The 16,699-nt window shown below is 42.5% G+C and overlaps 1 protein-coding gene across 1 annotated transcript; it reads right to left on the reverse strand.

Moving 5' to 3' along the window:
• Nucleotides 1–7,248: 7,248 nt before the first annotated feature.
• Nucleotides 7,249–9,311, reverse strand: HMX2 (H6 family homeobox 2). Its single transcript, XM_043989981.1, has 2 exons — nucleotides 9,029–9,311; nucleotides 7,249–7,856 (listed from the first exon to the last, which is right to left on the reverse strand). Exons 1-2 carry the CDS (start codon nucleotides 9,309–9,311, stop codon nucleotides 7,306–7,308), a joined length of 834 nt encoding a protein of 277 aa, XP_043845916.1. The 3' UTR covers nucleotides 7,249–7,305.
• Between the last annotated feature and the right edge of the window lie 7,388 nt (nucleotides 9,312–16,699).

The following is a 16,699-nucleotide window of genomic DNA, read 5'->3' on the forward strand; positions in this document are numbered from 1 at the left end:
TCACAGGAGTTGAGGAAGCTAGCTCCCAACCACCGCCTACTATGGTATCGAAACTACAATTCCCACTAGTGCTTAGGCTGCATTGTCGCCCAACGCGCATGTGCTCCAGCCCTTGGCGTGTTGCATATTGGGAAATGTAGTCTTTGGGTAGTGGGGACAACTTCTTTTGTCTGCGGAGTTAAATGAGAAAGTGTGGAAATTGCTATAGCTTTCCCCTTTCCCTTATTGATATCCAGAAAACGACACTTAATTTCTTAATTGTGAGCTCTTCTCTTCATTACCAACTATGACAGTCTTTTCTCAAACCTTAACCTTTTCTACCTCTCTGCCTTCTGTCTTCCATAATACTTCTCTTGGTTCACCTCCTATTATCACTCAGACTCCTTTGCTGGTTTTTCAGCCATATTATACCCCTTAACTGTAGGTGGACACTGAGGCCCCTCCAGACTCTGTCTGGGGCTTTCCTCTCTCTACACTCTCTAACCGGGTGACCTCATCAACCTCCTATTAATTTAAACATCATCCCTGCTAGGTTATATATCCGGCTCTAAGCTTCCTCCTGAGCTTCTTTCACACATCTCCAACTGCCTATGGCACATGAGTGTATCAAAGACATAAGTCACGCATCCTCTTCCGAAGTTCTCATTCTCTTTTGAGTGCACCACCACCTTAACAATCACCTAGCTTCATTCTCCTGGATTTCTCTCTCTCTCTCTCTCTCTCTCTCTCTCTCTCTCTCTCTCTCTCTCTCTCTCTCTCTCTCTCTCTCTCTCTTCCTCCTCCTCCTCCCCCTCCCTCCCTCACTGCACATTATCTAACTAGTTACCAAATCTTGTCATGTCTAGCTCTGAAACATTTCTCACATCTATTTCCTCTCTACTCACAAGATCGCCACCTTAGATCAGGCTCCCATCATCTCTCCCCTAAACAATAATAATAGCCTTTCCCCAGTCACTCCCCTCTCCAATCTATCACTCTCTCCTACTTACTAAATTCCAGTTTTTCCCTACTGTTCCTAGAATAAAATGTATACTCCTCTGTCTGACATTTTGAAAGCCTTTTATAATCTATCCTTTTATAATCATCCTTTATTATACATTAGTTCTCTTCCTACAGACTACAATCCTTCCTAACCCATCTTCTTACTGTTTCCCTCACACAACACTCTTCTACAGTTTTCTTGCCTTTGCCCTAGCTGCCCCCTTACCTGAAATGCACTTTCTCTTCTCCTTTTAGAATTCCTTGTTTCCTTTAAAACTCAGCCCAAATGCCACCTTCTTCACAGTCCTTCCTGATCTCCCCAACCCTACTGCCCACCTTTTCCCAAAATTACTTAATGTTGTATGTCCATGTACTCATATATGAACACATTATTTTAGTGATAGGTTGTAAGCTCCATAATTTCCATGACTTTTTCATTTTTAATCTTTGTCTTCCCAGTGCCTGGTACGTGAAGTAAAATAAATGTTTGTTGATTGCTAGGTTCATTAATCCTATTTTATGAAGGGGGCAGGGTAAGGAGATAAGAGACCACTAACTCCAATTGCCTGGATATTTTAAGAAACAGCCTCCTTTTTGGTCTGCACTATCCATGATTCCCTGAAGTTTCCACTTCCCCCTTAAACTGAACAGAGCTCTTCTGTTGGACCTAAATTAAACTGGTTTGATCCCACTGGATCTTGTCCTGAACATACAGCACTAGATTCAGGCTTAAGCAATCTCTCTCCCCTCTCTTCCTCTAACTTGCTTTTTTCCTCCCTCCCTTTCCCTTTTCTCCCTCCTTTTTTCCCCTTTTCACTTTGACCCCAAATCTTCCTTCCTCCAACATATGTTTCTTTGGGTAAGTCTCTTAACTTATCTGGACCCCAGTTGAATCACTTTGAAAATAAATAAATGGGGGGGGCAGCTAGGTGGCCCAGTAGATAAAGCACCAGTCCTGGATTCAGGAGGACCTGAGTTCAAATTTGTCCTCAGACACTTGACACTTACAAGCTGTGTGACCCTGGGCAAGTCACTTAACCCTCATTGCCCCACAAAAAGAAAAAGAAAATAAATAGGTGGGACTAGGTGATTTGTAAATATTTTTTCAGCTGTCAGTCCTATGATCTTCATACTCTCTTTTGAATTTAAGGATTATTGAGGAGTCAAGAGCCAGGAGATCTGGGGTGAATTTTCCCTTTCTAGTCCTATGTCCCTGGAGGTCACTTTACTTCCTTGAGCCTCAGTTTCCTCATCTGTAAAAGGAAAAGATTGGGCAGCTAGGTGGTTCAGTGGATAGAGCACTGGACCTGGAGTCAGGAGGACCTGAGTTCAGATCCGGCCTCAGACACTTGACACCAGCTGTGTGACCCTGGGCAAGTCACTTAACCCCAATTGCCTCACCAAAACAACAACAACAACAACAACAAAAAAGGAAAAGACTGAACTAGATGGTGTTTATGGTTTGGTTTGGTCTATGATTCTGATCAATGAAAATAGTATAGCCATCTCCTTAAACAAGGGGGAGGTGTGTAACTGACAGACCTCAAACCCATCAGTGACTTAAGGGGGTGTCTACCCCAAACATGTGAAGACTTCCCCAAGAAGAATGGACAGGTGAGAACAATTTGTTAAAGTGGCCAAAAAGGTAGATGGAACAGGCATTGTGGAGAGCTTAGTTAGATGTCTAAGATGTCCAAGAAAATTCTCCACTGCATCCCAGGCCATGGCCACTCATCCTGACTTTTGTCTGGCCATTAGACTTGAATGACTCTGGAATAGAGAGTGATACTTTGTGCAACTATGCTTCACTTAAATTCAATTCACTAAAAAGTCAAGACATTGGAGCAGCTAGGTGGCACAGTGGATAGAGCATCGGTCCTGGATTCAGGATGACCTGAGATCAAATCCGGCCTCAGACACTTGACACTTACTGTGTGACCCTGGGCAAGTCACTTAAGCCCAATTTCCTCACCAAAAAAAAAAAAAAAGTCAAGGCATCACCTGGTGATATCACTGATCCTCTTCAAAAATGAAAGACCAAAAACAACAAATTTCTCTTGACAAACACTAACATATTTTTATTCCCCTCACTATCTCAATCCTGGTTTCCTCATTTTTCTATTTGTCAGAAAGGGATTTGAGGAGATGTCTATATTTTTTCATTGATCAGAATCATAGACCAAACCAAATCATAAACACCATCTAGTTCAGTCTTTTTCTTTTACAGATGAGGAAACTGAGGCTCAAGGAAGTAAAGTGAACTCCAGGGGCACAGGATTAGTAAAAAGAAAATTCACCCCAGATCTCCTGGCTCCTGATGTCTCAATAATCCTTAAATTCAAAAGAGAGTATGAAGATCATAGGACTGACAGCTGAAAAAGTATTTACAAATCACCTAGTCCCACTTGTTTATTTTCAAAGTGATTCAGCTGGGGTCCAGAGAAGTTAAGAGACTTACCCAAAGAAACAGATGTTGGAGGAACAAAGATTTGGGGTCAAAATGAAAGAGGGTATTCAATGAAATATAATGTTGTTTATACTACATTCAAACACACAATATTAGGTACTCTTACTTTTTTTTCCTATTCATGCTATAAACAGGTTTTTTCTATTCATTACAGTGGTGAAGTGCCTATCTCACAATACTGTTGTAAGGATCAAAACAAGATAATGCATTACAGTGCTTTTTAAAATTCAAAGTTCAATAAATGCCAACTGTCATCATCCTTATTAATATTATTATCATTTTAATGATTATTAACAAAATCTGGGGAGAGAATGATTCTCTACTTCTCTTTACCCCAATTGTGCTAGAGGGTAACTGCAGAATAAAAAATTCCAATCCTCTTCCTCTACATTGGCTATGACTATATCATTCTGTTTCCTGCTGTTTTTTTCTTTTCCCTACTTTTCTTTACTTGGCTCTATCATTGCTTTGCAATTCTGAGAATTAATGACACTATATAACCTTTTTTTTTCAACTGCAACTGCATAAATAATTTCATTAAACTGTATGTGTATTATTCAGCTATTTCTGAATATGTTTCAACTGAATTTCATTTTAGTTTTAAGAAATATAAATCCTCTTAAAATCCTTTAAACTGAGATTAGAACTTGGAATTAGAAGGATGGTGATCATTTTGACTATTCAAATATTCTGATAAACAGATGGCTGAAGATCCAGTACCTAGAGTTTTGAAGAAAATTTCTGACCACTTATTAAAAGTCTAGGCTTTATGTTCATTGATAATTGACTGATTGCCAATACTAAACTATGTGAGTTTAAATAGATCAACATTCAGGCATTTCCAGAGCTATCAAATAGGGTTACACAGTTGAATCACTTTGGGCTTTCAGTTTCATGATTAATAGGTAGGTGCAGGTTTTAAAATTTTAATATAGAAGGAAATGTTAAGGTATTCCTTACATTTAAAAGCCTTATAGTTTCCTCCTAGTAAGAAACTATTTCCTGAAGGAGTGGTAGGGAAAGATATGGAAAGATAAACTGATGTAAATATTGTTCCCTCCATAACCTCAAAACCCTGAAATGTTAAATGGTCATATTATGCATCATCAAATAGCAACTGGTGACATTTGGGTGTCTACTTATACTCATCTGGTTGTTGATGAGTTTAACTGCTTGTATATAAGATGGAGTATATAAATGGAAAATACCAGTTCATGTTCTCCTGGATCTTGATTTGTTGTGGGCCCATTGAAGTCAGAAAGGAAAAAATCTAATGTTTGATTTTGTGTATAGGGCAAGAAACCTATTTCCATTCTCCAGTGTACTACCAAATACCCAAATTAGTATCTGTGATTGTTGTATAATACCACTTTTGAACACTTTACTTAAAACTCCCTTTTGACTCAGTTCATGAATTAACTCTTAAAATAAGGAGTTGGACTACTATCAGAACTGTTAAGGTCTCTTCTAGTTCTAAATCTATAGCCTACTAATCTTACAAAATTTGGTAGAGTAAAATAAACTGTGACTTAAGGGAAGGGGTGTCAGATGGAAGCTATTGAGCTGGTGCTAGAAAAATAACATGAAAAAACTAAAAAGGTTTACAAATATTATCTAGTTTAATATTATTGTTCCACAAAATTGTCCCAAATTTATCAGGAAGATAAATCTGATTTGTTTCAGCCTGAAAAGGCCTATTAGTCGCACTTGTGTTTTCTGTCCAAAAAAAAGCAGATTATCACCCAGTACAGGTCACACTGGTCTGTTTTTCCCTTGGTCCAACCGAGTATTGCTTACAACCTAGACCCACCCGGCAGCAAGAAACCAGTATAAATATTCATCTTGTTTGCTGGGGCTCATTTTCAAGGATTTCCCACCCCCACTCCCACCCCACCTCCTGCTTCTCCTTTGGAGATTTTAGTGTTAAGCGAGGAACAGGTGGCTGTGATAAAACACCGGAGTGTCTGAGGTTTGAATAACATTCACTGAAGTATTTACTTTTTGTTTCAACGATTCCTCCCCCACCCACCCCCACCCCCAACCCGGACTGCCCAGGCGGAGGCTGCAGGTGTCCCCTGCTCTGGAGGAGAGAGCAGGCTGCTGCTTTGGCGCTGAAATCAATCACAACCGTCGTTCGCAGGTCATATTTCTATTAAACCCAAGTAACCGAGAGCTCTGCATGTCATTTTGGCATTTTAACAGCACACAATGTAAACTATTAGAAAAAAAAAACAAAAATCAAAAACAAAAGCCACCTCTCCCCTTCTTATCTTATCCCCCAGCCAGACCTCAGGATTCTGAGCCACTCAATAAGGTATTCGCTGCGGCTCTTTCCATGTCTAGAGAAGTAAGACTGTGGTGTTTAAGGCTTTGGGGGTCTCCCGCGCTCATCTTCAAAGGCTACTTGATCAAGGTGCGGTATGTGAAGAAGGAAGGAAGCAGTGGGGTAGCGAGCCCAGCAATTTCTGGTGGGATTGGGGAGTAGCGAGATAACGAAGGGGGAAGGAGATCCTCTGGGCAAAGGGAAAAAGCTAAGCTTAGTCACAGCAAGATGCTTCTCCGCAAAAGGAGAGTGAATCAACACTAAGTGAAACTGCTTCTTCTCCACTTGCCCTAAAAGCAAGACAAAACAAAACCAGCTTTGGAAATAAAATTTGCAACTCAGCTAGAGACAATTAGTTTTCTTTCTTTCTTTTAAAATTCAAATGCTATTTCACCATCCAGAAGTCCCAGAGAAGATGTTACAAGTCTTGTAGCCCAATCCTTAGCAACTTGGCTCCCCCTACGGCTCGAGACCTGGCTTCTTTCAGCCCGGAAATCCCTATCTCCCTTCATTTTTCGGGCTTCGAGTAGATTCGGTTGAAAAATGATGGGCTTTGCTTCTCTTAACGCATTTCCACTCTTCCACTCTCTTCCCCCTACGCGTATACAAACAGCTAACTCCTCTGCAAACACCGTAAACACACATGTGTTGAAAATAACGCTTCTGACTTGTTTGTTTTGTGAATCAGTCCAGCAGAAGTTTATAATCCATATCCCCTTTCCATCTCTTTGAAGGATATCGGCCCAGGAGACCTTTGCCTTCCGTCCCGATAGAGAGGGATTACTGGGGGAGATGGGGAGGGGGGGAGGGGGGGGAGTTGGGATACCTATGACGGGAAGCAGTAGAACTTCACAACATAAAGGAAGGTGACAATTAGAATCAAACCAGTCAAAGTTAGCGAACGATGTTTAAAATGTTTTATTCGTCTTCGCCTTCTTTTTTTTTTAAAAATATTTACAGATTTGAAATCCCCCTTTCGTACCTACTCATTCCTGGATGAGAGGAACTAGGAAGGTAAGCTATACAATAGGCAAAAACCAACAAGTGTCCTGCTTGAAAACATTATCTATATCTATATATCTATATGCATGTTTATATATAGACTATAGATATATATGTATATAAAATCTTTAATTTTTCCCCTCCCGTTTTTTTTTTACCCGTCGAAGCAGATTTGGACAAGATTTTTCCCCTAGACAAGGGAAATTTATTCCCTCCCTTACCAAAGAAAACCCCAATATTTTAGAAGAAAATTAGATTGGGTAGAAAGCAGGCGATCCGCCGTAAGAAGCACCTTTGAATACCCTATAATAATCAAATAAACATAAGGAAAGGAATCCATAAATAAGAAATAATTAATACACATGGTGTATTTCTTAATATTTAGAGAAGCACATTGCCTTCATTCCTATACAAATGGGGAAATGCGTCCATTTCAGAGGTCTATTTGAACAGTAAAGGAGAAAGGAGAGGGTGTTGGGAAAGGGTTTGAAATCTACAAGGGGGTGGTGAAGTCCGCTGGGGTTCAGTTTGGTCAGTAGTCAATCTTGTTGTACAGATTATAGAGAGGTAAGGCTGACAGGTTGCTCCCCGGATAGTACAAAGGGGCTGGGAAGGCTATCGATCGGGGCACGGGGACCCGCAGGAGGGAATTGTCTCTGAACACCAGGGGCATCCCCACCAGAGTCTGGGCCGAGGCGTGGGCCATATTGGCCGCCTCCAGTTCTGCAGAAAGCTGCCTCTTCCATTTGTTCCGCCGGTTCTGGAACCAAGTCTTCACCTGTGTTTCGGTGAGCTGTAGGCTAGAAGCAAGGCAAGCCCGTTCCGAACTGCTCAGGTAGCGCTTCATATCGAATGTAGACTCGAGTTGGTACACCTGACTGCGGGAGAAAACCGTGCGGGTCTTCTTCTTGGCGGATCCAGTCTGCCGATCTCCTGAATCCCGCGGCCGCTCTGCTCCAGGAGATGGTGACCCAGGGTGGAAGTGTTTCTCTTTTTCTTCCTTAAAGTCTTGTTGAGGTTGGGAGAGGAAAGGCGTCCTGTCCGAACTCACTGATCCCGCTCCTCCGCTGGCCTTTGAGTTACCTTTAATACAATAATAACAATGATGATTGTGAAGAAGGTGAGGACAGTAAATCCATAAAGACCCTCGAGGAGCACAGGGAATTGATTGAAAATGGGCCTACGGGTTGAAAGACTCCCTAAGGCTTTTCAGCACTTTGTCTTCCCCTCTAGCGCTCACTTTTACTCAACACGCACGGCCCTGACCAGGGGAAGTTTCTTAGTTTGTTTGAAATAACCGTCTAGTGAAGAAATATTTGAATGTGACACCCAAGAAAATTCAAAGAAAAAAACAAATTTCCTTTTAGTGTTTCTTGGTCTCAAAGACATTCCCTCTCTCTGTTCTGGAATGGCTTGTAGCAGCTGTACTCCACAATCAAGGCAGATATGGGCGGCTGGTGGGATATTAATAACGACGGTAATAATAATAATAATAATAATAACAACAATAATATTACTATTTCTTTTCTAAGATAACTGGACTTGCAGCTCTGTTCAGAACAGCATTTCACAGAACGTTTGTTCAGAAGCCAGGCTAAAAACGAACGCCTCCTCACAACCCCCTCCCTCCCCCCAACACACACCTTACACACACACACACACACACACACACACACACACACACACACACACAGGCGTTGTAAAGACCAATCTTTGAAACGCACCCTTGTCAATCACCTCAAATTGCTAATCGCTCCGAAGAGCCAGCGAAAGGAGAGCAACATTCCTTTTTTTATAAAGAATTCAGACGGCTTTGTCTGTGACTGTCCAGAACACAGAAAAAAAGATGTTCATTGTCCAAAAGGAAAAAATAAGGGAAACTGTTTCTAGAAGACATTCCCCTACCTCCGATCAGTCCTATCATTCTGACCTTCCTTTCCCTCCCCGCCCCCCTTTCGAAGTAACCTCTCAGAAATGTCACAATTCACTCCCCAACAGAGGGTCCACTTTTGTCCCTTTCTCTTTCCATCTCTCGGGTTGTGGGAACAGAGAGCCCAGCACAGGTGGAGAGAGCTAGGGATAAAGACTGGGAAAGGCTGCCGAGACCAATTCCCCGCCCTACAACTCTGCCTGGGAACGGCCAACCCCAGCCCTAAAGCAAAGAAAGAGATCCTGCCTGCCTCTCTCCTAGGAGCCCACTGCTCAGCTGCCTTTCCTACTGTGCAGAAGAGAGCGGGTGTCAGAGCGCTACTTACTGAGACAAGTTAGTGTGAGGGGCTGATGGTGCTTGTGGCCCGACTCCTTCGTGCCATGGGAGTCCGGGCAGTAACAGCCAGAGTGTTTCCAGCCGTCATCCGCCTCCTCTTCCTCCGAGGATACCGACAGACTCCTTTTCCTGTTCGCCCAGCCCGTGGCGCCCTTGGCCCCGATCTCTCTGGACTCCTCAGAGGGCCCGCTGCCCAGGATTGACTGGATGGTGAAGCTGGAGATGGGGGCGGTGGCTGGACAACATTTGCCAGGGTCTTCTTTGCTGCCCATCCTGGGTTCATAAGAAATAAGAGGGAATCAAGAAGTCCCTTTAGAGATGGTCTAGGTGGAAGGTGTTGGAGGAAAGGAGGGAGAAAGGGAGGGAGGGAGGGAAGGGAGGGGGAGAGGGAAAGGGGTGGGGGCGGGGGCGGGGGAGTCTGTTAACGCTGTCTCTATGCTGGGGTGGGGTGGGTAAAGGGGAAGGGGACAGGGAGGGGGAGATGTGGTTGTTTGCGTTTCTGTGCTGGCGAACGTTTTCCCTGGGCTTGCCCCAGTCCGAATGCCCCCTTCTCTCCAGTCTCTATTGATTTCCAGGCAGCTGGGTGGCGTCGCGGCTTCATTTGCATGAAGGTTACATCTATCGTGACCAATCACAGTGCTGCGAGCAAGTCCCGGAAAATTTCAAAAAACTCTAGACCCCCTATGTGCCCCCCACATTATTCTCTTGCCAACTTTCCGATCTGGGGACCTGGGTAGAGAAAGGTGGGGGAAAATCTTTGCAACTAACAGGAGGAACCAGAGAAATTGGCCCTTTGCCTTAAAAGGCAGAAGAGCTGGGTTTGCAACCCTTGTTGCTAATAGGAACCAAGAGGATGCTGAACACTTCTGCTTGGTCCTGAGCGCCACCGTATTCCGCTTTTTTGAATCTTCGGGATCCGGGGGGACAGGATGCTCAGAAAGCCAGTTTGGATTACTCTGAACTGGGGCAGCAGCAAGAACAGGGGCAGGGATGGCAAAGCAGAGTTTGAACTGATTCTTGAATCATAAATCTAGGTTTCCCCCACCCTCACTCCTTTCCTTTCATAAAGCAGTTCCCAGTACCCGGCCAAATATACAGATTTCTGAGTCAGCCGGAGTCCCTGTACCTTTTTCCTACCCCACCTTCGACCCTGGTGCAAACTTGAAAACCAATGGGCTTTAAAGCTCCTGTCGTGTTCTTCTAACGTGTTGGCACAACTACTGAATTCGCAGTCCCGGGGAAAGAAAGGGAGGAGACCGGCAAGTAGGAGATCGCAGAGTAAGCGGATTAGATCATGGTCACGGTCTTTAAACCGTACCTCTTCAAGAAACCTCACGATTTCCGAATTTAATGACAAGTAGGTGAGGTGATGTGGCAGGCAGCTCGAAAATCTGGCTTTAGTTCACGTCCTGTTACCAACTGGCTGATACTAACTTGGACATGGCCCGGAACCTCTTTGGATCTCCGTTTCCTCGTGTATAAAAATAAAGGTGTTAAACTAGATATGAGATTCTTAATCAGAGTCCGTGAACTTGTTTTATTGCTATTTTGATAATTATATTTCCACATGGTTGATTCCCTTTCTAATCCTATGCATTTTATTTTTTGCATTTAAAATTCTAAAAAGGAGTCCATAGTTTTCAACGAACTTACTTACCAAAAGGGTTCATGAACCCTGAACTAAATGATCTTATAGGTTCCTTCCAGCTCTGTTCATTTGTGAATCTAAAGTGGGGGAAAAATACCTTTTTTTAAGTCCCCCTCTCCCCCCCCCATCCTAACTTTTTACAACTTGCAAACAGGCTCTTTTAGGGTGAGGTTTGCTTTCAAACCAGAAGGAAAATGGAAATTCATTTAATTCGATTCACTAATAATTGGTTAAGCACCTTCTAAATGCATGGTACTGTGTTTAAAAATAATTTGCTGTATTTGGGATAACCCTCAACAGATTTTGCTCCTTTGCTCTGTCTAGGTTAGAATTGATTGGGATGCCCCCACCCACCCACCCAAGACATCACTTCTGCCAGAGGATGCCCCAGGCTCTGCTAGCTCTTAATTAAACGTCTTTGATTTCATTAAATGCCTATGGTATCTCCAGCCTTCACAATGACATGCCCTTTTCAGAACCACCAAAGTGCAGGAGCCTGTAAAGTCTGCCAGCAAACAAACTCTTCTCTTTGCTTGATTTAAAGTGGGAGAGAACAAGAGAGGTCTAGGAAAGTTGGACTAGAAAATCTGGCTTTGGCTGGAAAGGGAGATGGAGGGGGTTCCCTCCAGATTTCCCTTATCTATACATTCTCCTCTCTGCTCCTAGTTATTGATTTCCAATCTTTGGGTAAATATACCTATTCCACCTTGACCAGAGAAGTCACCCAGATTACAGAGAGGATAAGAAAGCAAAAGGGAATTGTCTTCTCTGGTGCCAAAAATCACAGGCCAGGACTCTGCAGAGAAGAAAGTAATCCTCCAGAGGAGATGGGGAAAGCATGGGAGCTCACAGTCCTGCATTCTAATCCCTCTCCCCAGAGTGATGTCTGGATATTCTGAAAGCAGTAGCTGTGGATGTGTGTATGGGGGAGGGGGAGAGGGAACCAGGGAATAAATATGTAAATGTGTAAAATATGTAAAAATCCTCTTCATTGAGCCCCCTTAAAGTTACCCCCTTTCCCATCCTTACTTCTCAAATATCAGTCCTTCATCATGAATTTGGAGGAGACAATTCCTTCTTCAAGGAGCACTAGTAAAAGGGACTTGCTGTTTGGTTCCTGAGAGGTGTGTCAAAAAGCAAAACAGAGGTTGTGCTGGGGGCATGGGATATGCTGCCATGAATGCTGGGAGACCTAGCCTCTGGAGTGCACTTTGGAGCAAGTCTTTGTGACCTAAATATAAGTATCAACTCTGTGACATGCTAGCTAGGAAACAGTAGAGGGAAGCTCCTTAACCTAGTTGAGCTTCAATTTCCACATCAATAAATTGAAAACCACCATCACATTTATACATCATTTTAACTTCCTTAAAACACTATCCTCACAATATTGAGGTAGAATAACAGTATTTTACAACTTGCCTCACAAAGTTTAGCTTTAAAAATCTGTAAAACTCCATAGAATGTGTTATGACCATTTTTTGACATGTACTAGTGATTTCATGGATATAGTAAATTCCTGGTGAGGAAACTCCCTCTACCAATGCAGTTCTGTACCTAAGATGCAATTTAAAGTCTTAGAAAGTTGCCTGGGACACTAAAAGGTTAAGGAACTTGCCCAGGGTATCAGAGGCAGGACTTGAACCCAGGTCATGATATAATAGATTGAGAGTTGCAAGAGACCTTAGTGATCATAGAATCCAACCCTTCATTTTGCAGAGTTAAAAAAGGCAGGGAGGTTGTCAACAAGCATTTATCAGTTGCTCGCTATACCCCAGGCACAGTGCTAAACAAAAAGGATACCACAAAAAGGCAAAAAAAAAAAAAGTCCCTGCCCTCAAAGAGTTTACATTGTAATAGAAAGACAACATGTAAATAATGAGATAGATACAAGAGACATAATACTGTGGTAATGATATGAGAAAAAATGGCATTGAGGAACTGGGAGAGGAGACTAGGAAAGGCCTGTTAGAACAGAGGATTTCAGCTGAGATCTGAAGCAAACCAGGGAAACTAAGAGAAGGTAAAGGGATAAAGTACCAGAGGGCAGAAGATAGAGTATCTTGAGGAATTTCAAATAGGCCAGTGTTGATCAAATGTAGAGTATATGAAGAAGAATAGAAGCTAAGAAGACTGGAAAGGCTACAGTCATGAGGCAAGTTCTGAGGAACTCTAAATGCCAAACAAAGACAAAGATTATATTTGATTTGGAGGGTAATGGGGAACCATTAGAGTTCAGTGAAGTTTTTCTTTTAGGGGTGAGCGTGGGGACATCATTAGACCTATACTTTAGGAAAAAATCACCTTGGTGGCTGAACAGAGGATGGAGCAGAGTGAGGAGAGGAAAAAGGGAGATGATTAAAAGGCTATTGAGGGGCAGCTAGGTGGTGCAGTGGTTAGAGCACTGGCCCTGGAGTCAGGAGGACCTGAGTTCAAATCCGGCCTCAGACACTTAACACTTACTAGCTGTGTGACCCTGGGCAAGTCACTTAACCCCAATTGCCTCACCAAAGGAAAAAAAAGCCTATTGAAATAAAGAGCTGCAGAAGTGATGAAGGCCTGAACCAAAGTTGTGGTTATAGGAGGAGAGAAAGAAAAAAAAAGGTATTAGAGAAATGCTGTGAAGGTGGAGGTGAGAAGATCTGGCAATTGAATGGGATATGTGGGATGAGTGAGCATGAGTCACAGGGGATGACTCTTCTTGTTCACTTAGCTGTCCCTCATGCCTGGAATTCTCTCCTTCCTCTTCTCCTTCCTGGCTTCCTCTAATTCTCAACTATATCCTACCTTCTGCAAGAAGTCTTTATCCCATCCCTTTGAATGCTAGTTCCCATCTTCTGAGATTATGTCCAATTTAATAATCATATATACGCATATATATTGGATATGATATGATATGACATTAATCTTGTATGTATATAGCAAGGGCAGTTAGATGGCCCAATGAATACAGAACTGGCCCTAGTCAGGGAGATCTGAGTTCAAATATAGCCTCAAACATTTACTAGCTATGTGATCTTGGGCAAGTAATTTTGCCCTGTTTGCCTCAGAAGGAAATGGCAAAACACTTCAATATCTTTGCCAAGAAAACCCTAAATGGGGTCATGAAGAGTCATACACTACTCAACAACAACAACAAATGTATATAACTAATTGTATGTTGTCTACCCCTGCTAGAAAGTGAACTCCTTGAGGGCAAAGACTGTTTTTGCCTTGCTTTGTACCCTCAGTGCTTAAAACTGTGCCTAGCCCAAAGTAGGTCTTTAATAGATGCTTGTTGATTGACTATATTGGTGCCCTGAATTGTATCAAAGTCAAGATTCAAACCCAGGTCTTTCAGACTCCATCATTATCATAATAATGTCTCATATATCTCCTAGATCCTTCCTTCCATTATGATCATGGAAATGCCAGAAGCTGATGTATTTCTAGGGTCAAGCATATTTAATGGACACTTCTGGGAATTTCCCATGGGTCTTGGGCCACAATGTGTCTTTCTTGCCTTCTCTTTAAAAAAAAAAAGTCCACTTCCCCAACTTACTTAAAAGCAAACTAGACAGATCCATAAAAGAGGTAGCATGATTCACTTGGGCGAGGTCACTAGGAGTCTTTCATAGGAAGAGAAAAAAAAAAAGATAGGCCAAGATGGGGGAAGGGAAGGGAAAAAGAAGGGGGAAAGAGGGAGAGGGGGAGAGAGGAAGGGAAGGTCAGAGAGAGAGAGAGAGAGAGAGAGAGAATATGTAAGCTGGACATCAGAACTGTGCTCTAGTTCCAGCTCTGAACTTAAGTAGCTGGGTCACTTTGGGCAAGTCACTTCATTCATTAGAATAAACATTGTAGTTATTTGTTTAAAGCCTATTGCAGTGGGCTAAAAGATCAGGTGCTTTTTTGTTTTGTATTATTTTTTAAGAAAGTGTTCTTATATTTAATGTCAGAAAATTCCACTCTCATTGGCACTAGGCACAGTTAGTATGATGTGTTAGGAATGTGCACTGGATATGGAGAAATAAACTTTGGGTTGATATTTGTTTTTCTGTTTACTACCTGTGAATCTCTGGGCCCGTTTCCTCTTTCTGAATGTCAGTTTCCTTCTTGGTAAAATAAGGGGGTAGAACTAGATCAGGGCTTCTTAAACCTTTTCCACTCATGACTCCTTTTTGCCCAAGCAATTTTTACTTGACCTTGGGTATATAGGTATGTAAAATAGGTGTACATAACCTTTTACTGCTGCCAAAGTTTTCAGGACCCTCACATTCAGTTACGCAACCCCATATGGGGTCACAATGCACAGTTTAAGAAGCTGAGAACTAGATGACCTCTAAAGTCCTTTCCATCTCTAAATCCTATGAATGTATATAAATTAAATGTGTAACAGCAAAGACTCAATACACAAGGGATTATAAGCTTCAAATTTTTCCAATGAAACACACATGACTTGTCCTGGCTCTGGCTTCACCTCTCTTGGCCTCAGTTTTTCCCTGTATAAAATGAGGGGGCTTGACAAGACACTCCCTAAGGCAGCTGTGTCCTATTGTGAATTTACTTCACCTCTCTAATACCTAAAGCTCAGTTCCAAGCCAAGTTTGCATCAATCCAGTGGCCACCAATAGGTCTGATAGGGTATTGCCATTTTGTAAGAATTTCTGGAAAATAGAGAAGTGGAGTATCCAGAAAGCAAACACTGCAGCTAATCTGCCTCACAACCTGAGGATTCTGGATGTGTCCCAGGATCCCAGTAACCTTTTTCTTCAGGCCCATCCTCCTTCTGTGCCTAGCAACACCAGCTGCCCAATTCAACCTATGGAACCATAGTCTTATAATAGAGATTATTCAGTCCAATACCCTCATTTTACAGAGGGGAAACTGAGGCCCATAGAGGGGAGTTACTTTTTTAATATCACAGTGAGAGAAGACATCAGAATACCATGTGCATTCCTTCCATGAGCAAGAAGAGAGATCTGTAAGAATCTGATCACTTAGTCAACCAACTAGAAACCAACTAGCGCCTGTCGTTTCTTTTTTTATGTATAAAAATGTGATTCTCTGCCCCCTCCACCACCTCCCCAACAACTCTCCTTACTCCCCCAAATCAAATCAAGGGTGGGGAGAAAAATACAAATCAATACAGACAAATGTCAAGACGTTTTAAAATGACATTTTCATTAACTCCATCCACCATGTTATGCCTGGGATATTGAATAAAGTACTTATAATATAATTACCAGAGTGAAATGACGATGGCTGCCTGGACCAGAGGCATAATCTTTAACTACTTAACTCCTTGATAGACTCATTAATGGACTAATTGATTAGGAGTTGGGGAAGGGAAGCAGGAGGGAAAGGGATGAGGATTTGGGGGTCTGTGCAGGCCAGACTTTGGCCAGTGAGGGGCAGGTGCTGTCCTGTTTTACCACATTAACCTTTTCAAGGCTCTGCAGCAGGGTCGAGACACATTACAAATGGTCAGCTTTAATCATGATGTCAGCTCATTAACCCAGAAAGACCCTGCAATGAAATACAATTCAGGAAATCGTCCTTCATTTGGGCTGGGCTCAGGCTCAGGGCCCCCATAGCCAGACTCAACCTAAGTTCTCACCCATTGGCAGTTCTTATCCCCTTGTCTCCTCTACTCCCCACTCCCCTCCTTTCCCTTCCTCTACCTTCTTTTCTCCTCTTCTCCCCTCCCCATTCCCTCCTCTTTCCTCCTCTCCTCTTCCCCTTTTTCTTCCTCTCCCTTTCTCCCTCTCCCTTTCTTTGTCTTCCTCTCCCCTCTCTCCTTTTCTGTTCTCTTCTCTTCCCCTCCCCTCCCTCCCTTCCTTTTCTTTTCTCCTCTCTCTTCTCTTTTTCTCTTCTCTCCTTTCTTGTATTCTTGCCCTTTATTCCCTTCCCCTCTCCTCCCTTCCACTTCTCTTCTTGTTCTGTTTGTTTTGTCCCATCTTTTTATTTTCTTTTTCTTTCATTTTTTCTTTTGTTTTTTTCTTCCACCTCTTTGTCTCTTCTCTCTTAACTTTTTTT

This window comes from Dromiciops gliroides, chromosome 2 (assembly GCF_019393635.1).
Source record: "Dromiciops gliroides isolate mDroGli1 chromosome 2, mDroGli1.pri, whole genome shotgun sequence".
Taxonomy (NCBI): domain Eukaryota; kingdom Metazoa; phylum Chordata; class Mammalia; order Microbiotheria; family Microbiotheriidae; genus Dromiciops; species Dromiciops gliroides.